The sequence below is a fragment of the Ptychodera flava genome, chromosome 9 (assembly GCF_041260155.1).
Source record: "Ptychodera flava strain L36383 chromosome 9, AS_Pfla_20210202, whole genome shotgun sequence".
Taxonomy (NCBI): Eukaryota; Metazoa; Hemichordata; class Enteropneusta; family Ptychoderidae; genus Ptychodera; species Ptychodera flava.
In genome coordinates, this window is record NC_091936.1 from 26,385,862 (window position 1) to 26,405,234 (window position 19,373).

At 37.5% G+C, this 19,373-nt stretch overlaps 1 protein-coding gene and 1 long non-coding RNA gene across 2 annotated transcripts; both read left to right on the top strand.

The window, feature by feature from the left end:
• The first annotated feature begins 5,221 nt into the window (after nucleotides 1-5,221).
• Nucleotides 5,222-10,337, top strand: LOC139141254 (uncharacterized). Its single transcript, XM_070710879.1, has 7 exons — nucleotides 5,222-5,432; nucleotides 5,863-5,896; nucleotides 6,604-7,091; nucleotides 7,553-7,606; nucleotides 9,077-9,165; nucleotides 9,543-9,827; nucleotides 10,314-10,337. Exons 1-7 carry the CDS (start codon nucleotides 5,222-5,224, stop codon nucleotides 10,335-10,337), a joined length of 1,185 nt encoding a protein of 394 aa, XP_070566980.1.
• Nucleotides 10,338-11,031: 694 nt separating this feature from the next.
• LOC139139644 (uncharacterized) lies at nucleotides 11,032-14,210 on the top strand. The gene is made up of 3 exons (XR_011553853.1): nucleotides 11,032-11,180; nucleotides 13,964-13,999; nucleotides 14,165-14,210. It is a non-coding gene; the product is annotated as an uncharacterized lncRNA (long non-coding RNA).
• Nucleotides 14,211-19,373: the final 5,163 nt, after the last annotated feature.

The following is a 19,373-nucleotide window of genomic DNA, read 5'->3' on the forward strand; positions in this document are numbered from 1 at the left end:
TGAATTTTGACCGGCGTTTTCATGGTAGCAGCCATACTTGTTGTAGCATGTTCTGTCAGGTGACTAACCTCCGCCATCTTGAACAAAATTCTGTTCAAGATGGCTACCCGGTACCTGACCCTATATTTCCCCACGCCCTCTACCGGGGAAATGGGTCAGGGAACCAGACTAGGCCAACGTCCAATTTTCCTGTCACTCATTTTCGTTCATATAACTCTGAAACTCCAGGAAACGATTTGGAAGAAAGGGTTATCTTGAAATATTGAGGTACTCGCAGATATTTTGCAAAATTAAATAAGAAAAAATGAAAGGAAAATGCCGAAAGGCTTACACAATGACAGTTTTCAGACTCGGAGGCATATGATCATCTCTGCAGATTATGCAACAGGCCCAGATCACGTGAGGCCATGAGGGGATATCCACGCAACTCAGTACCAAACACTAGCGCTCACAGAGTGAGCAAACACAAAGTGAGTACCCCTAACGTCAGCTCAGTAGTCTGTAATAGATTGTAGTCAACTAAGAAACCTTGGAGAAAGGCTTAACACTGTGGCTATGCCGCTAAGTCCCTTTTGATTTTTGTCATAGCTCAAAATCGTACTCCCACACCTCAACCTGAGCCATGAACACCCCCACCAGTTTATGATATGACCCATCACAATGGCATGACGTCAACGGATCTTGGCAGACGGAAGTCTTGACAGACGGAAGTCTTGACAGCAGCATACTGGTTTTCAACTCTAACACCTTCTCTGTCTATAAATAGACACGAGAAGGTAAAAAACTGATTATAGACACGATCATCGTGTCAGTAAAGCATTTTTTATCTAGAGACAAGATGATCGTGTCGATTGTAAGATTTCCCCGCTTATTTGCACGATGATCATGCAAATAAGCCGAAAAATGTTTCTTGCACGATCATCGTGCAAATAAGTGGGAAAATCTTATAATCAACACGATCATGAGGCTTTGTTTTTGACTATCATCAAACAGAGCAAATAATCGTAATGTTAATGCCTCTTTGGGCAAGCGAATTTACTTTAATGACAATGTGTATCGGCGCAATTGTTGTCCTTATAGTCTAAGGCACGATGCTTTGTAATTTTAAAGTTGTGAATCTCCATCAAAGGCCATCATGTATTAACTTTCTTACTAATTTAGGTATGAAGATTGAGTTTATGAAATGTCATGGGTTAGCGTCATTAAAATTAAATAAATATGCTGCCCTGTTTATGTCATCGTCGTACACCACGCCCTCTCGGCGAGTCTTATCACCCAACGCCGAAAAGGCCGTGGTATCACTGGCCACGTTTAGCGTTCACGCATTGCTGCAAGGCTCTATGATAGTCGAGGAAAAACCTACGAGCCAATCAGATTGCCCATTACAGAGCTGATCTTGGTGTTTACCACACAGCGTTCACTGTCGACGAAGAGCGCGCAATGTGTAAATGTTTAATGTTTTTGGACTCAACCGCTCTATTCACACCAAAAAGACGCCATTGATAATTATTTTACAAGGAAAAGATGGGTTTCTTTGCACAAGGACCAGCGGTGGCAAGTCTGTATGCTACCAGGCATGGCAGGCCGTCCGGCCCATCGTGTTTCACGGGCGTTATATCGAAGGGTATCGCATAACTGGAGCAGCTGGCCCCACGCCTCGCTATGCACAGTGTCCGACCCAGACGTAGAACAACGCCGCTGTGTAAAACCCGTTGGTCAAAACTATTGATCATAAATTACTTACCACAAGTTATGTATAAACGTTTATGTGTCGATCTCTTCATTAAGGTTCACACTGAAAGCTTTCTTATCGTGCTGTGGGTATACATGGAGCTAGAAACGTATGAATGGTATATTGGGCCCTCTCATTCGAGCTGGTGCTCCGCGATACAAATCACAAATGTACGCTAGGCTCCCGATCGTCTCAACACTGCCGAAATCACAAATCTCGGGAAATTGCGTAGTTGTTCAAGTCCGATTATGTTTCATTAATTCATCACAAAAGTTACGCTTACAACGGAATCAAACCAAGAGAGGTTTAGTTTGTTCCATGGGTTTGCAGTTCAGCGGGGTACGAACACGTATAAGCTTATGCGTACACTCGCTCAGTGCATGGAGGTAGTACTACCTCCATGCTCAGTGTGACCTGGTGACAATTTTCGGACAGGGTATAGTGAATTTCGCCCAAAGCCGTTTCACAAATAACGAGCAGTACGAAATCTTATTACCATACCCTTCGAAACTTATTATGTTTATCCTAAAACTGTTAACAGGACGGAAGTGGTATTTGGGGGGGTCAAAGTTGCCAAATTGTTGACTCCATAGTGAGTGCGTAGTAATCGGACGTCGTATTTGGAATGTGATTATAGGGGCTAAATATTGATATTTTGAAACTTCAAACCCTCGATTTTCAATTTCGATGTGTTGAGAAAACTGTTTGTAAAAATTTTGTGATAAATTAGTTACCTTCAACCCATGGACGACGCAACTATATTTCGACGTGTATGGTGCTTACATCGGATATGGGCTGTCTCTGTGTGTTGCTTTAGATCGTACGGTGTGTTAACTTCGCGAAGTTTTATAGCGCCCGAAATAGCTTCTACCGAAAAAACTAACTATTCAAAACGGGACAGCAGCGTCACCTGACTTAATATGCGGTATCATGACTTGTAAAACGCTATCAATACGGAGCAAAGTGAGTACAACGAACAGCATGTCTTTGAATGTCCGAACCGAGATCGTCCGAAAATAGTCACACTGAGTGTACGGGGACGACCTTGCAGTGGGACCGGGTAGGGTTCGTTGATGGCCGTAGTCTGTGTACCTATCGAAGCCATAGTATTCACATGGTGTCGCCGTTGCTCTCGATCATGACAGAAAAACGGTCAAAATTTTGAAAGCTGTCGGATTTAATGCACATATATCGGAAGAGGTGCAACAGAACCAGAGGATCTCAGGCCCTGAAAGCTCGATTGTGTACACACAGACAATGAGGAGCTTACGATCCGACATGACTTTGTAAAACGTATTCGTGATTGGCTAATTCTGATGATATGTTCTCATGAATAATTAATTAACCCCCATTCATACTTCCGCAGTTTCCCGGCGTAATCTGCCAGAGCTTGATTTTTGCGTAGGTCAGCGGAGCGGAAATTATTGCTCTGGCCTGCGAGAATGTTTTATGTATTCCTTTGGCTGTCGATGTATGATTGAAGTTGCAACTTAGTAAGTCTTAACAATCATGGAAACTAACTTATCAAAAAGGTGTCATGATGTTCAAATTGTCAAGTCTCTGTACAAACTTTTTCAACCTGCAAACGTTCATTTGGCAAGATCACTGCGTTCAACTTCGTCCAACAACTTGTATTTGCCGAGAATACGACCATAAATAATGAGGAAAATACACTTTTATACAATGAAGTCTTTCTGTCATTGAAAACCACACGCAACCTCACTCAAATTACTGGCGGTGGATCGGCGGTGATTGTCAAATGAATTTAGCGAGAAAAGAGAAAAAAACGGGAAAGAAGAGTAAGAGAGAGAAGAGAAAAATTACAAACCCGCAGAATAAAAAAGAAAAAAATCACCAGAGGGCGAGCGGGACTCGAACGTGCTCGTTATGGTAGTCTGGTTCCCTGACCCATTTCCCGGTAGAGGGCGTGGGGAAATATAGGGTCAGGTACCGGGTAGCCATCTTGAACAGAATTTTGTTCAAGATGGCGGAGGTTAGTCACCTGACAGAACATGCTACATAAATATGGCTGCTACCATGAAAACGCCGGTCAAAATTCGACTGGATCAGAATTATGTTCGAACACTGGTATCCGAACCAAAAAAATTGGCACACGACACGGGAAACATAAACTGAAAGGATTAATCCAGAAGTACGGGGAAATAGAGGTGATTGAAGGTTGGCTGTGATATCGCAGCGTACTTGTGGCGTGTATCGAACGCGCTAGGGTCATTGAGGTCATCGCCGACTGTGGCGTGACTCCATGACCATAACACGTTCGATACACGCCACAAGTACTGCTGCGATATCACAGCTAATTGAAAGCAAACTTTGTTGGAACTGTGAACGACGATTGATTTCGATGGATAGAATGGTGTCCGAATTTCGTGAAAAATGCTAGGCATCATGTCGACGTTCTAAAAGTATCAAGAGGTGTGCTAAATCACAGTGGCTAAATCATGGAGGTAAAAAGTCTTTCTTTCTATCTCCACGGCTTTGTAGTACAAACAAGAAGTTGGTGTCAAGTGAGCTTGAAAGTGCGAAACCCAAGAAACATGAGAAAAAGTTACAAGTGTTACTTTCATCCAATCACAGCTTGTTTTATTTTAACCCAATAGCGTCCATGTTTACATTAGCCGGTACCTGACCCTATATTTCCCCACGCCCTCTACCGGGGAAATGGGTCAGGGAACCAGACTACAAAAATTGTCGTTATGGTTGAAGATCACCTATTTTCCGTGACCTCTCTGCGTACATATTGTACCACCCGGCAATGGATGGCAATGGAGGAGACAATAAGCTATATAAATAAAAGAAGTATTATTTTTGTCTCTTTTAAGCGGCGATTTTGTTTGTTATGCTCTGTAATTTTAATTTTTTAACAGTTTGAGTCTCGAAAACGTGAAATATTGAGATCGTCAACAAGATTTCATTGGTTGTATATTTTAAAATGGCGATTGGATTTTAGCAAGCAATGTCAGCAATTCAATTGTCAATTGAACACGTGGGCCTAAGGCTAAATTTTGGAGAATATACTTTTTGTCTCTCGAGGAAACTTTATTTCAACACGAAAGCCGTACATTTGAGACCATTTGATAAAGCAAAATAGTTGCATAAGTGTACAATTTGTATTTAATCGCAAGTTATCATGATCGTGTCGATAAGGTGCTATTTCTTGCTTACCGACACGATCATTGTGTCGATAGCCAGAACGCATGATCAATGGTGTCAAAAGCTGCCAAAAGATCAAGGAGAATTAAAATAACATCATGCCCTCGATCAAGTGCACGTAGTATATCATTCTGCACCCGAAACAGTGCAGTTTCTGTACTATGTCCCTGTCGGTAGGCAGACTGACATTTGACATACCGTACATATTGTTACCACATAATGATGAATTAAGTTGGAGTAAAGCTGCCTTTTCAATTAGCTTAATATGTAATAACAGGAGCTACTTGATACAGACACAGTTTCAACAAAACTGTAGATATGGGGTCCTACTTAGATGATTTTGTAGATAAATTACTCATAAGACCTTTGACACTGTCAACGGAAATCAAATCAAAAGAACTCAGACTGAAGCTTGACATGGAAACAGATTCAGATAGTTTAACAAAGAACAAGTTCTCTTGTATCTTAACAATCTCATTACGAAAGAAATCTGCAAAGATATCTCGTAAAGTAGTAGTGTCCAAGTCCGGTAAGACTGAAGCAAGTGCGCCTTTCATGCGTGTGATGTTATCAATGATCCCAAAATGTTTTTCTCACATTGGTTTGCTTTGTACCATTGGCATTAGACGAACTAAACATATTATCTGAATCAAGGTGTTGCCAACACTGTCGGGTGCAATTAACAGCTATGCGGTAATATGAGTCGATCATAAAAAAATCGACTCTGCAGAAGTTGAAACAATTGTCAAGTAGATGGTCATTTATTTATCTATCTACTTATCTATCACTCTATCTTTCTAACTATCCATCTATACAGAGAGAGACACTATACAAACAGAAACAGACAGACAAAACAAAAATGCACTTTTAAAAATACCAATATATCATTATAGTTACTGTTCCAATAGGACCTAATTACATTTGCTGAAACTTGTGTGCTCAATTTTTATTTGCTACAGACTATTATCACAAATGCACTCAGCAAGATACCAAGTAAAATGTTTTGTTTTTCAAAATTTGTTTTACTTGCACCGTGACCGTCTCATATGTGAAGTCATGCAGTGCATTGCTTCAGTATCTTTTTTTTGCCCCAGCCTTTATTAATACATGGGCTCCGATTAAAATTGACGATTTGCAATTTTTAAAGGGCAACGTGTGAGTAGCTTCAGACAATACCTACTAAGGTCGAGGTAAAAACACCGAGTGGTTCCAGATGCCCGAACTAACTTTGTTTTAATCCTCCGCCCCGAACCCTTTTGTAAAGGCATACAAAAACACAGAAGTGAGGAAAAAAAGTACAGACTGTCACAGTGTCATATACATGTTCATGACCGTTTGTTTACAGTGTACATTACATGCTTATAACCACACAGTGCCTGCTGGTAAAACAGTTTGAAAACAATTAAAACTAATTTATATATTGCATTAATTTAACAATGTTTACCAGTTTCTTTCATCCGAAAGTCACTTTACCGACGATAGAGATTTACTACAAGTTTCCTAAAACCCCTGCGCATCCCCTCATAAGTGCATGTTCTTTGTCCTTACACACACGCACTGTTTCTTCTTTCGTTGTTTTATCGCTCTGGTCGCCTCAAGACACGTCTAGATATACCTACAAGGATTTTAGCTTATTTCCGACAGAACGTTTTTGGAACAAATAAATATACTAACATTAGAGACTCCTACAATTATTCTAGATTTTCAAGCAAATCTACCAGGCAGGCGGGAAGTTCTGATACGCAGGAGCAAGCTGGACTCGTTAAAAACAAAGGTTCCACCGACTTTGACGTCACATCGACAGAGTGCGGCGTTTTCTTTTCCTACAGCAGCAAGGACAAAGAGTGGGTGATTCAAACAGCAGAGAGATTGGAAAGAGAGTGTGGCATAGAGTGCAGTTACGACTCAAAGGATTTCATCGGTGGCAAAGCCATCACAAGCAACATCATGAACTGCATAAAAATGAGCCGTAAGACTGTTCTGGTGTTATCTCCCGACTTTCTGCGCAGTCCATGGTGTGGATATGAAATGCAGATAGTTCTCAGAGAGCATCTTTTCAGAGAACAGAAAGTTGTAATTCCAGTCTTGCTTCATGATTGTATCATTCCCGATTTCATATCTCATTTGACATATCTTGAAGTTCAAGACCCACAGTTCTGGGAGAAATTTCTCGAAATACTGAAAACAGGTGTGTGTAGGTGTATGTGTGTGCGTGTGTGTGTGTGTATATATTAGTTAGCAATAACATCAACATTTATCGGTCGAAATACTGAAAACAGGTTTGTGTGTGTGTGTGTCTCTCTCTCTCTCTCTGTCTCTCTGCCTCTCTGCCTCTCTCTCTCTCTCTCTCTCTCTCTCTCTCTCTCTCTCTCTCTCTCCGTTAAACGTTTAAAGCTTGCACCCAATCTCAGTAAAATGAGATATAGAGTACGGCGACGTCTTTACCTACGCGGTATTCTTTTGCAAGAGAAGACCGTAAGTCAAGACGTCGCCGTACTCTACATCTGATTTTAATCAGATTGGCTCGCACCAAGCATTTTTGCTTATTTGCGTAGTTAGCATCAACATTTACATTTTTTGGTCTTCGGACATGTCTCTGGTATTTGGTTATAGCATAACATCATGCTCTGGTACTGTTTTCCATTTCAGATAACACCGAAAATGAAACTCTTTCAGGACTGCTGTCAGTCGGCCACGAAGACGGTACGTTCCGAGTTCCTATTATTTGAATGCTCTTGCTTTTCCTTTATCCGTTCATGAGTGACATCTCTCACAGGCTGACTGACTTATTCATTCGACCATGATATACATCTATGTATATTCATTTTGGATGTCGTTTCATAATATTTTAATCAAAGTATCAAACGATATTATGACATGTGTCAATCGGCTTCGTGTTTGATATTGAACCCATAAAATGCAGTACAATTAAGATAATTCATTCGGTTTTGATAATCGGTGTTGCAGCCAGGACGCGCCCCTGCGACAATGTACAACTTAACCTGTTGTCCAGCATTCGTGCCTACTGCGGGTCACCACGGGCGCACTCATGATGAGTCGATTGTCTTGGGTGTAGTCTGCAAGTACTTTATTTATATACTGACGATGACGTTTGCTTTGCGTGATTATTTTGAGGTTACCGTTTACGTACCTTGGAGCCCGGAGCTTTCGAAGTCAAACTGAGCTCTGGCTGGAGGAAGATATGGTATACTGCTGCCCGACATTCTATTTTGTGAAACAAATTTGTTACAAAATAGTACAAAGTTTGATTGACAAGTCAAGCAGGTTGTCCCCAAAATGTGCAAAATGTCCCCAAAATAAAAGGTAGTGGGACACAGTGTCCTCTGGTTTCACATTCCTTGCTGCGACACTGATAATGCGAAAAAATGTCTTGGGGGCAGGTTTTGCTTGGGACGCGATTTGAACTGATTTGGTAGAATTGGGTCTTCATATTGTTAAAATTTTACAATATCAGAAACTACTAATGAAATGTATTACTTAGCTCTGCTGGTGGATAGAATTGTCCCCGAGGCCTTTCTTCCAGTTTAAGCGATGTATTCATTGCTTCGATAAAGTTTGAGTGCGATGTGCGATAGTAAGTGCACGAGCGTGAGTGCTTCTTACTCTACGGAGGGTCGCACTCAGAAAAATGAAATCACGTAGTTCGGTTATTGAACCACTCTTATTTTGAGAGTTGGGATTTGAATGAGCGTTTCTGTTTGTTGCTTCTCCGCTAGGTGACTGGATACCATAGGTTGTAAGTTCGAACCCGATTGAAACAGCGTACTTAAAAAGAAAATCAGATGACCTTGCATTTGCAGATTAAACCAACAAAACTTCGCTATCCAGTTACCCTAAATTCGTTCCAATCGTGTTTGGGGTAGGTCGGGTTACAGGAAACACGCATATTTTATTATTTGGCCTTAGGTGTTAGGCAGTGATTTAGTCTTTTGTCTAAGTCGTGCATATACAGCAATAATTGGGCAATTTATAGCTTTTTTGTGACGTAAGTAATGGAGAAAGTTTGGTACATGTATACTTTTATTGTTGCTATCCCTGACACATTAAACATGACGTTGTCATATTTGAAGACACTAATATGGCATCATCTGATCAGAAGACAGTTAACTTTACTCATTATGAAGGTATCTTACAAAGGCTGTTTTATTGCAGACAAATTTAATGGCAAGACTATTGCCCGGTTCTCGTCTAACCTGGATTCTTCACACGTCTACAACACGCTGTCTTCAAAAGGAATAACGGTAACTTCACATTTTCGTTATAGACATTCTAAATATAATGTCCGCTATGTTGATGTGCCGATTTTATCACTGTGGTTTATTTCACATTCTGTTCTTTATTAGGCTTATAGTTATAATACAGTTAATCTAATATTGAGGTTTTAGGAATAGACATCGATGTTGAAAGGTCGAAGTTTATGTTAAGAGAATGCTCCTTAGCACTTACATTTGATACTTTAGAAGGTTGTTGAGTTTTCCACAAAAGCGTTTAACCTCAACAAGTCAGTAGATGAATAGCGTAAAGAAGTGAATACCAGTTCTGATATAAACGTTGAAACTTTCAATGATTACAACCATAAGCAAAGATTAGCAGGACAATTTTTTATTTACCATTGCAGGTCACCAAAGAAGACATTGATTGTGCTTTTGGGACCCTTCGTAAAACCTCTTTATACCGCTATTGTTATCGCTGTTTCATATCCAACGCTATTATGATGTTATCGGTTTATGCAATTGTGGCGATGATGGTGTATATCCTCGTTCAAACGATTTTCTACTTTGTTTACCTCCTATCAAAAGGCTACCCTCCCTGGGCTATCGGCCATAAAAGTGACCCTACAAGTTTCGTGATTTATTGTCATGTAATTGTCATTGAGATCGTGCTGATAGCATCTTTTTTCATGGTAAGGCGTATTTATTTATTTATTTATTTATTTATTCATTTTAATTTTTATTTATTCAGCTTTGACATGAAGTTAGGATGAGTCGCACAGGTGATTGATATCTATAAAAAAGCAATCCTCCACAAAAGAACACATTTTACAAGTTACACATATAAATTAAAAACAGAAAAGACAAATGATTTAAGATAAATTCAAAAATATAACAATAACAAAACTCTACGAAAAATTTCAAAAAAACAGATAAATTAAGAGTATCATCAGGGGATTTCAATGAGACAAACCGGCTTAAATTTAAGTCATACATACCAATAAAAAAATTAGTTAAAAAGACACAGTCATTTAATTCTCTCCTGAAGCTCAACGGGAGCAAATTAAATTTAATCATACGCTCTTTGTAATTCATCTCCTGGGGATATCCCAGAATATATTTTGTGGCTCTCTTTTGGACACCTTCAAGATGTAGCAATGATTGCTTTGTCGTGACAGCCCATGACTGGGATGAATAATTGAGAATTCTACGGACAAGGGATAAATACAGTTGGAGTTTCATTTTAGTGGAACAGGAGTGGCCATATGAACGTTTAATCAGTAAAGCATAACTCATTTTGGTGTCACTGATATACAAGGTGACGAATTACTATTTTATTGCATCCATTATGTGTATGTATGTGTGAATCCGTTCATCACCTATAAATAGTGCGTACACGCAGAAAGCCAGATACCGGTAGATGATGGACATGTACATATACATACAATATACCGAACGAAAACATACGCGCATACATGGTAAATGTTTGCATTGCATTGAGTTGTATGGAGACACCAACACTCTGATTTTATATAATTTGGAAGTAGGGGTGTTTTTACAGGTAAATATTCAATGCTCACGTATATTAAACTGACCCATGGCACCTTGTAGATTCTGTGTCCCCCCTATCCCCCTCTATTTGAAAAAAAAAAAACATGGCTTATCTAAACTTCAAAAGTTCTAACTGCCCCTTTTTGCCACTGGCGACTTATCTTTTTCCCTCTCCATCGGCAGACTCCCGAAAACTCGAGTATTTGAAATTCCCACTTTTCTGCATGCATGACAGATTCTCACACCATGATACAAAGATTCATTTGTGGTTAGCGATTCAGTCTGCCTGATAATGGTATTAGTGTGACCAAAGTCTAGTGTCCAAGGTACCATTACGCTGTGATTGTGACATCGAAATGATAATTTTACCCAGATTACGTTCGTTACAGGTAAGAAGGATGAGAGACGAGGCAGAAAGAGCTGTCAACTATGACCTTCTCAGTTACGATATCATCATGGGATACATGGGAACTGGTCACTGTTCTGAGAAAATGGTATCCTTTACTGTTTTCTTCGTTGAGAGTATGTTGGTATTTTATACTGAATACTATAGGTCACTACAAATTGCATTCCTTTTTATTTGATATAAGAGGGTTGTCGGCCATGCCTACTCTTGGGACGTTAGAATATAAGATATTGGCGGCATTCTTGTTTTCAAGTGGCAATATGATTGAAAGTCTTTTATTGTTCATTACAGATTATGGCAACGGAATTGCTTTTGTAGTTTGACAAGAAAGAGATATGTAACTTAACAGCACATTACTATATTAATTTGGATTTTAATAATTATCCATCTTTAAAGTCACTGAGTTCCTCTCAGCAGGTGGTAATCGGGTCAATTTTATGTCTACTACCTTATGAGCTGCTAACGAGTTATTTGGTCAGGGCGATAAGCTTCCGCGTTGGTGATCGGCAGAACAAATTAATGAAGGGGATAAGGGAGGATAATTAAGAGATATGGACGGTTTTCTTTGAAACAGATATAGCTAGGGTAAAGGAATAGGCACACGTTAGACACAGGTAAGGCTTGTATAATGAAAAAATGTTTAACGCATGACATTTATTGATCACATTCATAACTTATAGACTAATATTGCTTGCCATACCCTGTGCTGACAGCCTGGTCGAAAAGTTATATCTGTCAGAGCAGACAGAACATGATGACGTAAATTTCCGTATCAATTGAAAACACAGTTAATGACGTCACATCTGCGGTAACAAACCACAAGTGAGCAACGGACATGTCTGCCACTCGCATTACACTGCATTAGAAAACGGTTGAGTTTTTTAAGGTTTTTGGAGGGCCTATTAATTATGATTGTTGATTCGATTGTTCAATACAATCAATCAATGATCAAAAAGTTACATATCACGAAAGTTTATAGGCGTTGAATAGATAGATTTTTTATTAATTTATTAATTTATTTATTTATTTATTATTTATTATTTATTTATTCAGTTATTTACTTGAAATCCAGCAGATAGAGTCTGACACCATGATTGAAAATGTTAAATTAGAAACACTGCAGTATCCTATAACTATAAGAGTTTTCATGAGAAAACTCTTAACAATACAAACGTTATTCAGGAAATGGGCCCACCCGAAGTCTGTTTCCTCCACGCCTAAGTTTTCAGAGTAACCCTTACTGTTTTTAAGGCGTAGCCAAATCTCCAACAAACATTACATATTTAAGTCTAATTTTTTAGCTCACATTTGGTATACCAATGTGAGGTTATCGTATAAGCTGAAGTCGGTGGCATAAGCTGAAGTCGGTGGCATCTAGCTAGCTAGCTAGCTAGCTAGCTGTAGGTAGGTAGGTAGGTAGGTAGGTAGGTAGGTAGGTAGGTAGGTAGGTAGGTAGGTAGGTAGGTAAGTAGGTAGGTAGGTAGGTAGGTAGGTAGGTAGGTAGGTAGGTAGGTAGGTAGGTAGGTAGGTAGGTAGTCAACATCAAAAACACGCGAACCGCTGCACGTTTCAGCTGGGATTTGGTATGTGGATGCATCCTCGGCTATAGACGGGAATTTTTTTAAATGAAATCTGCGTTGACCAAACTATGCAAATGAGCTTACAAAATGTGAAAATGATCAAAAATTGATAACTCAAGAACCACTGTTTTGATTGCTTTGAAAATTAGTGGAAAAGTACCTTAGGTGGACCTTATACATTTATATGTATTTTGCTCAAAATTCTATATTTTAGGTAATTTTCTCAGTTTGTGACCTTAAATGACCTACACCAACCCAGGATATGTTGTGAGACAGTTTTGAAGGCTGTGAATAAAGTTGTGTCATATTTGGTATCAATTTGTAGAAAATTTAATCCAGAAAACAAAGCTGAGGTGAACTTTTCCATGTAAATCACACAAAAACTGTTGAGAAATTTTCATCCAAGATAATTCCAGATGTTGTAATCACTCCCACAGTGGAAGGCATTTCACTATCTGTAACTAACTTAGGTGCTGTTTACATTCAAATGATAGCACTCATAGCATTAATTAAAAAAATCCCCAAGGTTGAAAATAAATTTCCTGCCATCTGGCCTTATGTAATACCAAGGGGTGGAACATTTGATATTCAGGAGGGGTAGTGTCTAGAAGATTGATGAGGTAGCATTACTTTTTTACAAGATCCCTTGTAAATTTTTCCCCCAACTCCCACCTTTTCTTTTTATTAAGCCTTCTCTGGCTTTTTGTTGTTGTTGACATTTGCTTATGTATTTAAGATCTGCTTGTCCCATTGCTATAAAAGTTGATATGCATGTTCCTAAAGATGACCTCCAGTACCTTAGTTGGAGACCGTATTTGCTTTTGTCATTCTTGTTTTTCTGTTTTAAATATTTCTTGAATGGACCAATTCAAACCGAATGTGAGCACATAGTGTCCTTGACGGTATTTATTAAGTAAATACGGTGGGGACTTGAATCGAATGAGCTACGGCACAAAACGACGAGTAAAAAAGTAAGCACAACTTTAACAAAGTAATTTCAATTTTGAGCAAAAGGGATATTCCGACAAATATTAATCATCGACACATATACACAAGCCGCTGTTCTCTTAGTAACTCAGTAGGCAATGACCAAAATTGATTCAATTCACAAAACATAACAGAAAATTTAAAAAAGACACACCCATCAGAATGTACATAAATACTAAAATTACATGACAAATTAATATCTTATTATATTAATAATTAATATCAAGAATATCTGATCGCAGAATCATTTCAATAGAAAATAATGTGCCATTTCGATGTTACTCTTTTCTGAACGTTTGTCCAGCTTTATGTGGTTTATTTCAAATCCTCAAAGTGTTTGGTAAGTATGACCAAGAAGCTCGGTCTAACGTTTCTCTCGTTTTCGATGAAGAATACGGTTTATGAGCTAATTACGTAAGAACGTGACATCTGCAACGTCCTCATTGAAAGCTATACTTTGCATCCTTTATAACGCTCCAAAGTTTCCCTTTTACAAATACAATAGGATACCCTGGAGAGATACTTGAAGGCCGACCTAATAAATGTAAAGGTATGTTTATGTCGAGTTTACCAACTTTTGTAATTAACTTTTGAATTTTATTGCAATGCGCTTATTTAAAGTGAGTCGGTGTGCGTAAAATGGTTCTTCCATAGTCATGTCAAGCATTAGATAAATCGTATTACATAGTATTTATCGCAAGGAAGGATGAATAATGTTCATAAATCAAGTATCAAGCTTAATATTACAATAATTTACTATATAAATATCTATATATATATGTCTATATATATGTCTATATATATATATATATATATATATATATATATATATATTATATATATATATATATATATATATATATATATATATATATATATATATATATATATATATATACTAAACCGTACTCTCTGTGCCCAAGTTCAGAGGTTGACATAAAGCCATTATGGTGATAACCAGGAGGGCACATTGTATACATTTTGTGCATATATATATATATATATATATATATATATATATATATATATATATAATATATATATATATATATATATATATATATATATATATATATATATATATATATATATATATATATATATTAAACTATTGTTATATGACACGTAATTATATAACATTTGTAATATGACAAGTTCCCCTATGTTGTGTGGCTTGGAAACATATTGTGTAAATTAATGTGAAAAGTCACACAACCACATCTGATTGTCTCTGCACAGGTAAGTTTTCGGAGCTGGGTATTAAATCACCCATGGTTTGATGCACGCTGCCTGTTGGCCTTTTTTCTTTCCCGAAAGAGACCTCAGAGTTTACACTGGTTGTTTTCCCGAACTTTTCAAACTTTCGTTTCCAGGTTTAATTTCGTAGAATCTCAAGTTCTGTTAGATATCATCATGACAAGCAGATAATATATCAGCTTGAGTCACCATGCACTTCTGCAAATCAATGTGTAGAGATCAAAAGTTGAAATTTTCTATAAATTTTCGTTTTTCATAATACCATCACATATGCAAAATCTGTAGGTTCGTCTGGCTTTTTGTTTATTTTTCAGGAAACAGCGCGAAAATTAATTGCTGAGAATTGTGGTAACTACGTCAGGGATGTTAATGGTAGGAGGTTGTGCAACCCTGTCAGAGGACAGCGTCACACACGACAAGGACTGTGCCTCTGTCAATATGTGGAATCCGAAAAGTTCAAGGAGTTAGTCTGATGTGTTTGAGAGATACTGTGACAATCGAAGATGAGACAACAACGGTTTCTCGATTCAATACAAATATTTTACAAAGAAATCTTCTTTGAAACTGTGTATGCCATTATTTCCAGTTGGGTGTGCAGGTTCCTAGGAGTGACATGAAGATGACTCAGTGAACTCAAGGCGAAATTTGCAAATTTAGTGGTACTTTTTGCCATGCTTTCAAATTTGGTACATAGGTGAAATGTAGTAGGTCATTCATTCGAAGTCAAGTACTGCCTGTGTGAATTAGCAGATTATGATTGTGCTGTTCCAGGCTGAGGTGTTATTTATAGGAATGATGCAATGTTAGACGGTAATTGATGTTTTAACTGAATTTCACTTACATTGTATGTAACTCTTGTACTGTATAAACCCTATCAACTCACCCACAAAAAATAATTAAAATGATTTTAAATAATTGAATTAATTAGGAAATCAACAAAGCCAAAATAATTTTAGTGTAGAATTATTAGAAAGTTCAACTTTTTTGACAGGTCATAGTGTAATGCTTACCATCTTGGATGATTAAAATATGTAAAGGCAACTTTCCTGAATCCCAACTTTGACATATTCTGTACCGTCATGTAGTGTTCTCTGTATGTTATCTAAAAGAAATTGCTCATAATAGTTTGTCATGATAGGTTGGTCAAATAAATAGAGATAAAGAAAATTCAAATTTCCATTTATGATCGACTTAGTAAGGATAAAATAAAATTACTATTTGAGGAAAAATAGACTGGTCAATTAAAAGAGTGGTCAAAGTGATAGGGTTTTTATGGTAAAGCTGTACTATAAGATTCCTCATGTTCTATTTTAGCAATTATGCAATCTGTGTGAACAGTGCAATGAAAGTGTTACATGATTCCTAACAATGCTTTTGATGACCTTTATGCTTTTTGATTACCTTATAACCTGACAGATATGCTGTTTTTTATGATGTAATCTTGATAAGGAAGGCAGGTTTACTTTAATTAGAATGTAATTAACTCTTGTTTATATTATTATAAGCAGTAGTATCAAGTTGAACATGCTGATATTGATAGGTTGGTCGTCTGTTGGAGGTTAAAAGCTGTAAAGATAAATGTATGTATGTATTCATGTCTGTCTGTCTGTCTGTCTGTTTGTACGTATGTACGTATGTATGTATGCATGCATGCATGTATGTGTGTATGTATGTATGTATGTATGTATGTATGTATGTATGTATGTATGTATGTATGTATGTATGTATGTATGTATGTATGTATGTTAGTTAGTATGTGCGGATGTATGTCCGTCCACATTAAAAATTCCTAAACCGCAACACCTACCATCTTAGTATTTAGTGCACAGGTGCACCCAGGGAGGGAGATGTGAATTTATTGAAATGAACATGTCAAAGTCAAAAATATGCAAATGAGGGGAACAAAAGGAAAAATCCTGCAAATTGCTAAAACTCTGTAACCACTGGCCAGATTTGGTTGAAACGTGGTATGCAGGCTCTATATAATGACTTTAGTTACATTTCTTCAAATTGTGGTGAAATTTTGAAATTGTATTTTGTGGGCGATTTTCCCGTTTTTGGTCAAAAAACAATCTTTTCTGAAAGCGCTCATCCCATGGCCTTGAAAACTTGTATGTATGATCCTAGGGTTGGCCTTTGTCAGATTTGTTCAAATTGTGGTTAAATTTTCATATTGGTATTTTTTGGACAATTTTTCCCATTTTTTTTGCATATTTTATGTCAAAAATCATTTTCTCCCAAAGTATTTGTTGGATTGCTTTAAAACATGATAGTCTTGATCCTAGGGTTGTTTTCTGTCAGATGTGTAAAAGTCATTATGAGATGGAGCATTTCATATTGCTGGGGTATAAGATTAATTTGGACTTGCAATGGGATTTTCTTAGTAATCAACCTGTAAGGTCTGCAATGTCATGTGTGTACTAGTACTTAGTATCTCTGTAAAATGGGAGCACAGTGTCATTGACACTATTTTCAGAAAAAATCTATGGTTTGAACCGTCATTCTATAGGTATTATTTTGAAATTTTGTCACAGATATTAACATTAAACAACATTACAGTATTAACTGTGTCGCATCGCGTAAAAATTGCTTTGATGCATGTAGTGTAAGAAAGAAGCAAACAAAGCGTAAATAGGATAGAATGACGAAAAGTTCGCCGCCGTGTTAGAACCCATGGTCTTGCAGACGTCAATAATGAGACAACTCCTGACCTGTAAATAACTTGAAACAATGCGTATATATTCTATTTTCAAGTCTATGAAAATGAGAAAGCCGGGGCTTTTAGTGTCCTTTCTAGGTGTCGTACATGCGGAAACCATGGATCAATTGGGCTTAGCCGAACTTAGTCTACTGTTGCCTAAGTTCGGCGTGTAACACCAATAGTCCTCATTTGGTTAGGTTGTTGAGGGCACTGCAGTGTCAAGTAAAGATTTCAATGTCAGGTAGCGACAGGAAATTCCTCTGATAGTTACTAAAACATCGAGTTGAAATATGTATGTGTCGGCAACAAGTGTTTTTATGTATCATTTCTTGAACGCAAAACCTTTCTCATGGATCATAGAAAGTTTAAGATGTCAACTTAAAGTGTACAGACTTTTATTTAGAGATATTGGTATTTATTTTTCCAGCTTTTTTTTTTGTTTTTTTGTTTGTTGTATTTTTCGTATTTTCCACCACTTCTTACACCTATATTTGCACTCAACATTTCGTAATATACTCCATGGGAAATGTGACAATTTTACGCAGGACCCCTGGCCAGGTGTTGGGCAGTTTATCGATGAGGTTGTACGGAATCAAATAAAGTGGAGGCTCACTAAGACCGAAAATAGATATGACACTAACGGTTTGTTTAGAAGAGATGACGCATTACACACGCCATGCTTAAAATGGACTTCCCATAACCCTTTCTTGTCTTTGCCAAATGATCGGGCTCAAAGAATAAATAATTTAACCAAAGATAAATAAGCATAATTCCTGGTAAAAGTATGTTGACCATTTTGTGGTTGGTCGGTCGGCTAAATTAAAATGTGTGCATTCTGTAGAAGATGATTATTAAGTTCATCTCGACAATTCACAAAAACCCATTCCTAGATTTACATGTGGAGCATTCTATTTTATTCTATTCCATTCTATTCTTATACAAAGACTCTCAATACATTCCACGGTTTGAAATGGTTTGAGAACTTGACAGTTTGCCATAGGTTTTTTGTCTTTGATAAATTTTTTTAACTGTAAATGAGAAATAAAATTGAGGCAATATCAATGGAAGCTTTTATATCATATAATCCCCAGTAACAGATATTTGGACTTTTGAACTAAAATATAATGAATGTTTAGTCTACAAGCTGGTAGACTCACTAGAGTATGAATATTTGCACTGTAAATATATACACAGTAAATGAAATATATAATAAATATACACATAGTACATTGTGAAGGTACTATGTGTTAAATTGCTTGATGTGTTTGAAACTCCCAAACACAAACATATCATAGATTCCCAGCAACCCGCTGGTCTAAAGTTATCCACGAGGAAAAGAATACAATTTCTAGCCCTGCCTGCCGATGAGAGAGAATGTCTATCTACCTGCGAATAGCGCAAACATATTTGTTGGCTACTATTTTTGTGTCTTTGACCTCCCGGTGAATAAACCAACTCATTCTTATATGACCACTAATTTCCTCACACTCTTATCATGAGCATGAAATTGAAAATGTGTAAGTTAATGGCATGGCTTCTATACGTCCGGGGTAGAGTAAATGTCGTTTAGGCCAGCTACAAATACATCAGGAAATAATATAGACCCAAGCAATGTGAAGATGACAAAAAGAAATGTGGTAAATGCGGCATGAAAAAAGCCAGAAAACTATGTCTGGCATTCTGAAAGATGTGTCACAAATGTCACAAAATGTATCAGTTTCAAAAATGCTGTCGATCAAAGAAAACTGTCCATGAA

Bases quoted from the DNA above. Each gene is read 5' to 3' on its own strand.
- LOC139141254 (XM_070710879.1), top strand. From the start codon at position 5,222: ATGGGGTCCTACTTAGATGATTTTGTAGATAAATTACTCATAAGACCT. The intron at 7,607-9,076 runs GTACGTTCCGAG...GTTTTATTGCAG, and splicing joins GTCAGTCGGCCACGAAGACG to ACAAATTTAATGGCAAGACT. The intron at 9,166-9,542 runs GTAACTTCACAT...TTACCATTGCAG, and splicing joins TGTCTTCAAAAGGAATAACG to GTCACCAAAGAAGACATTGA.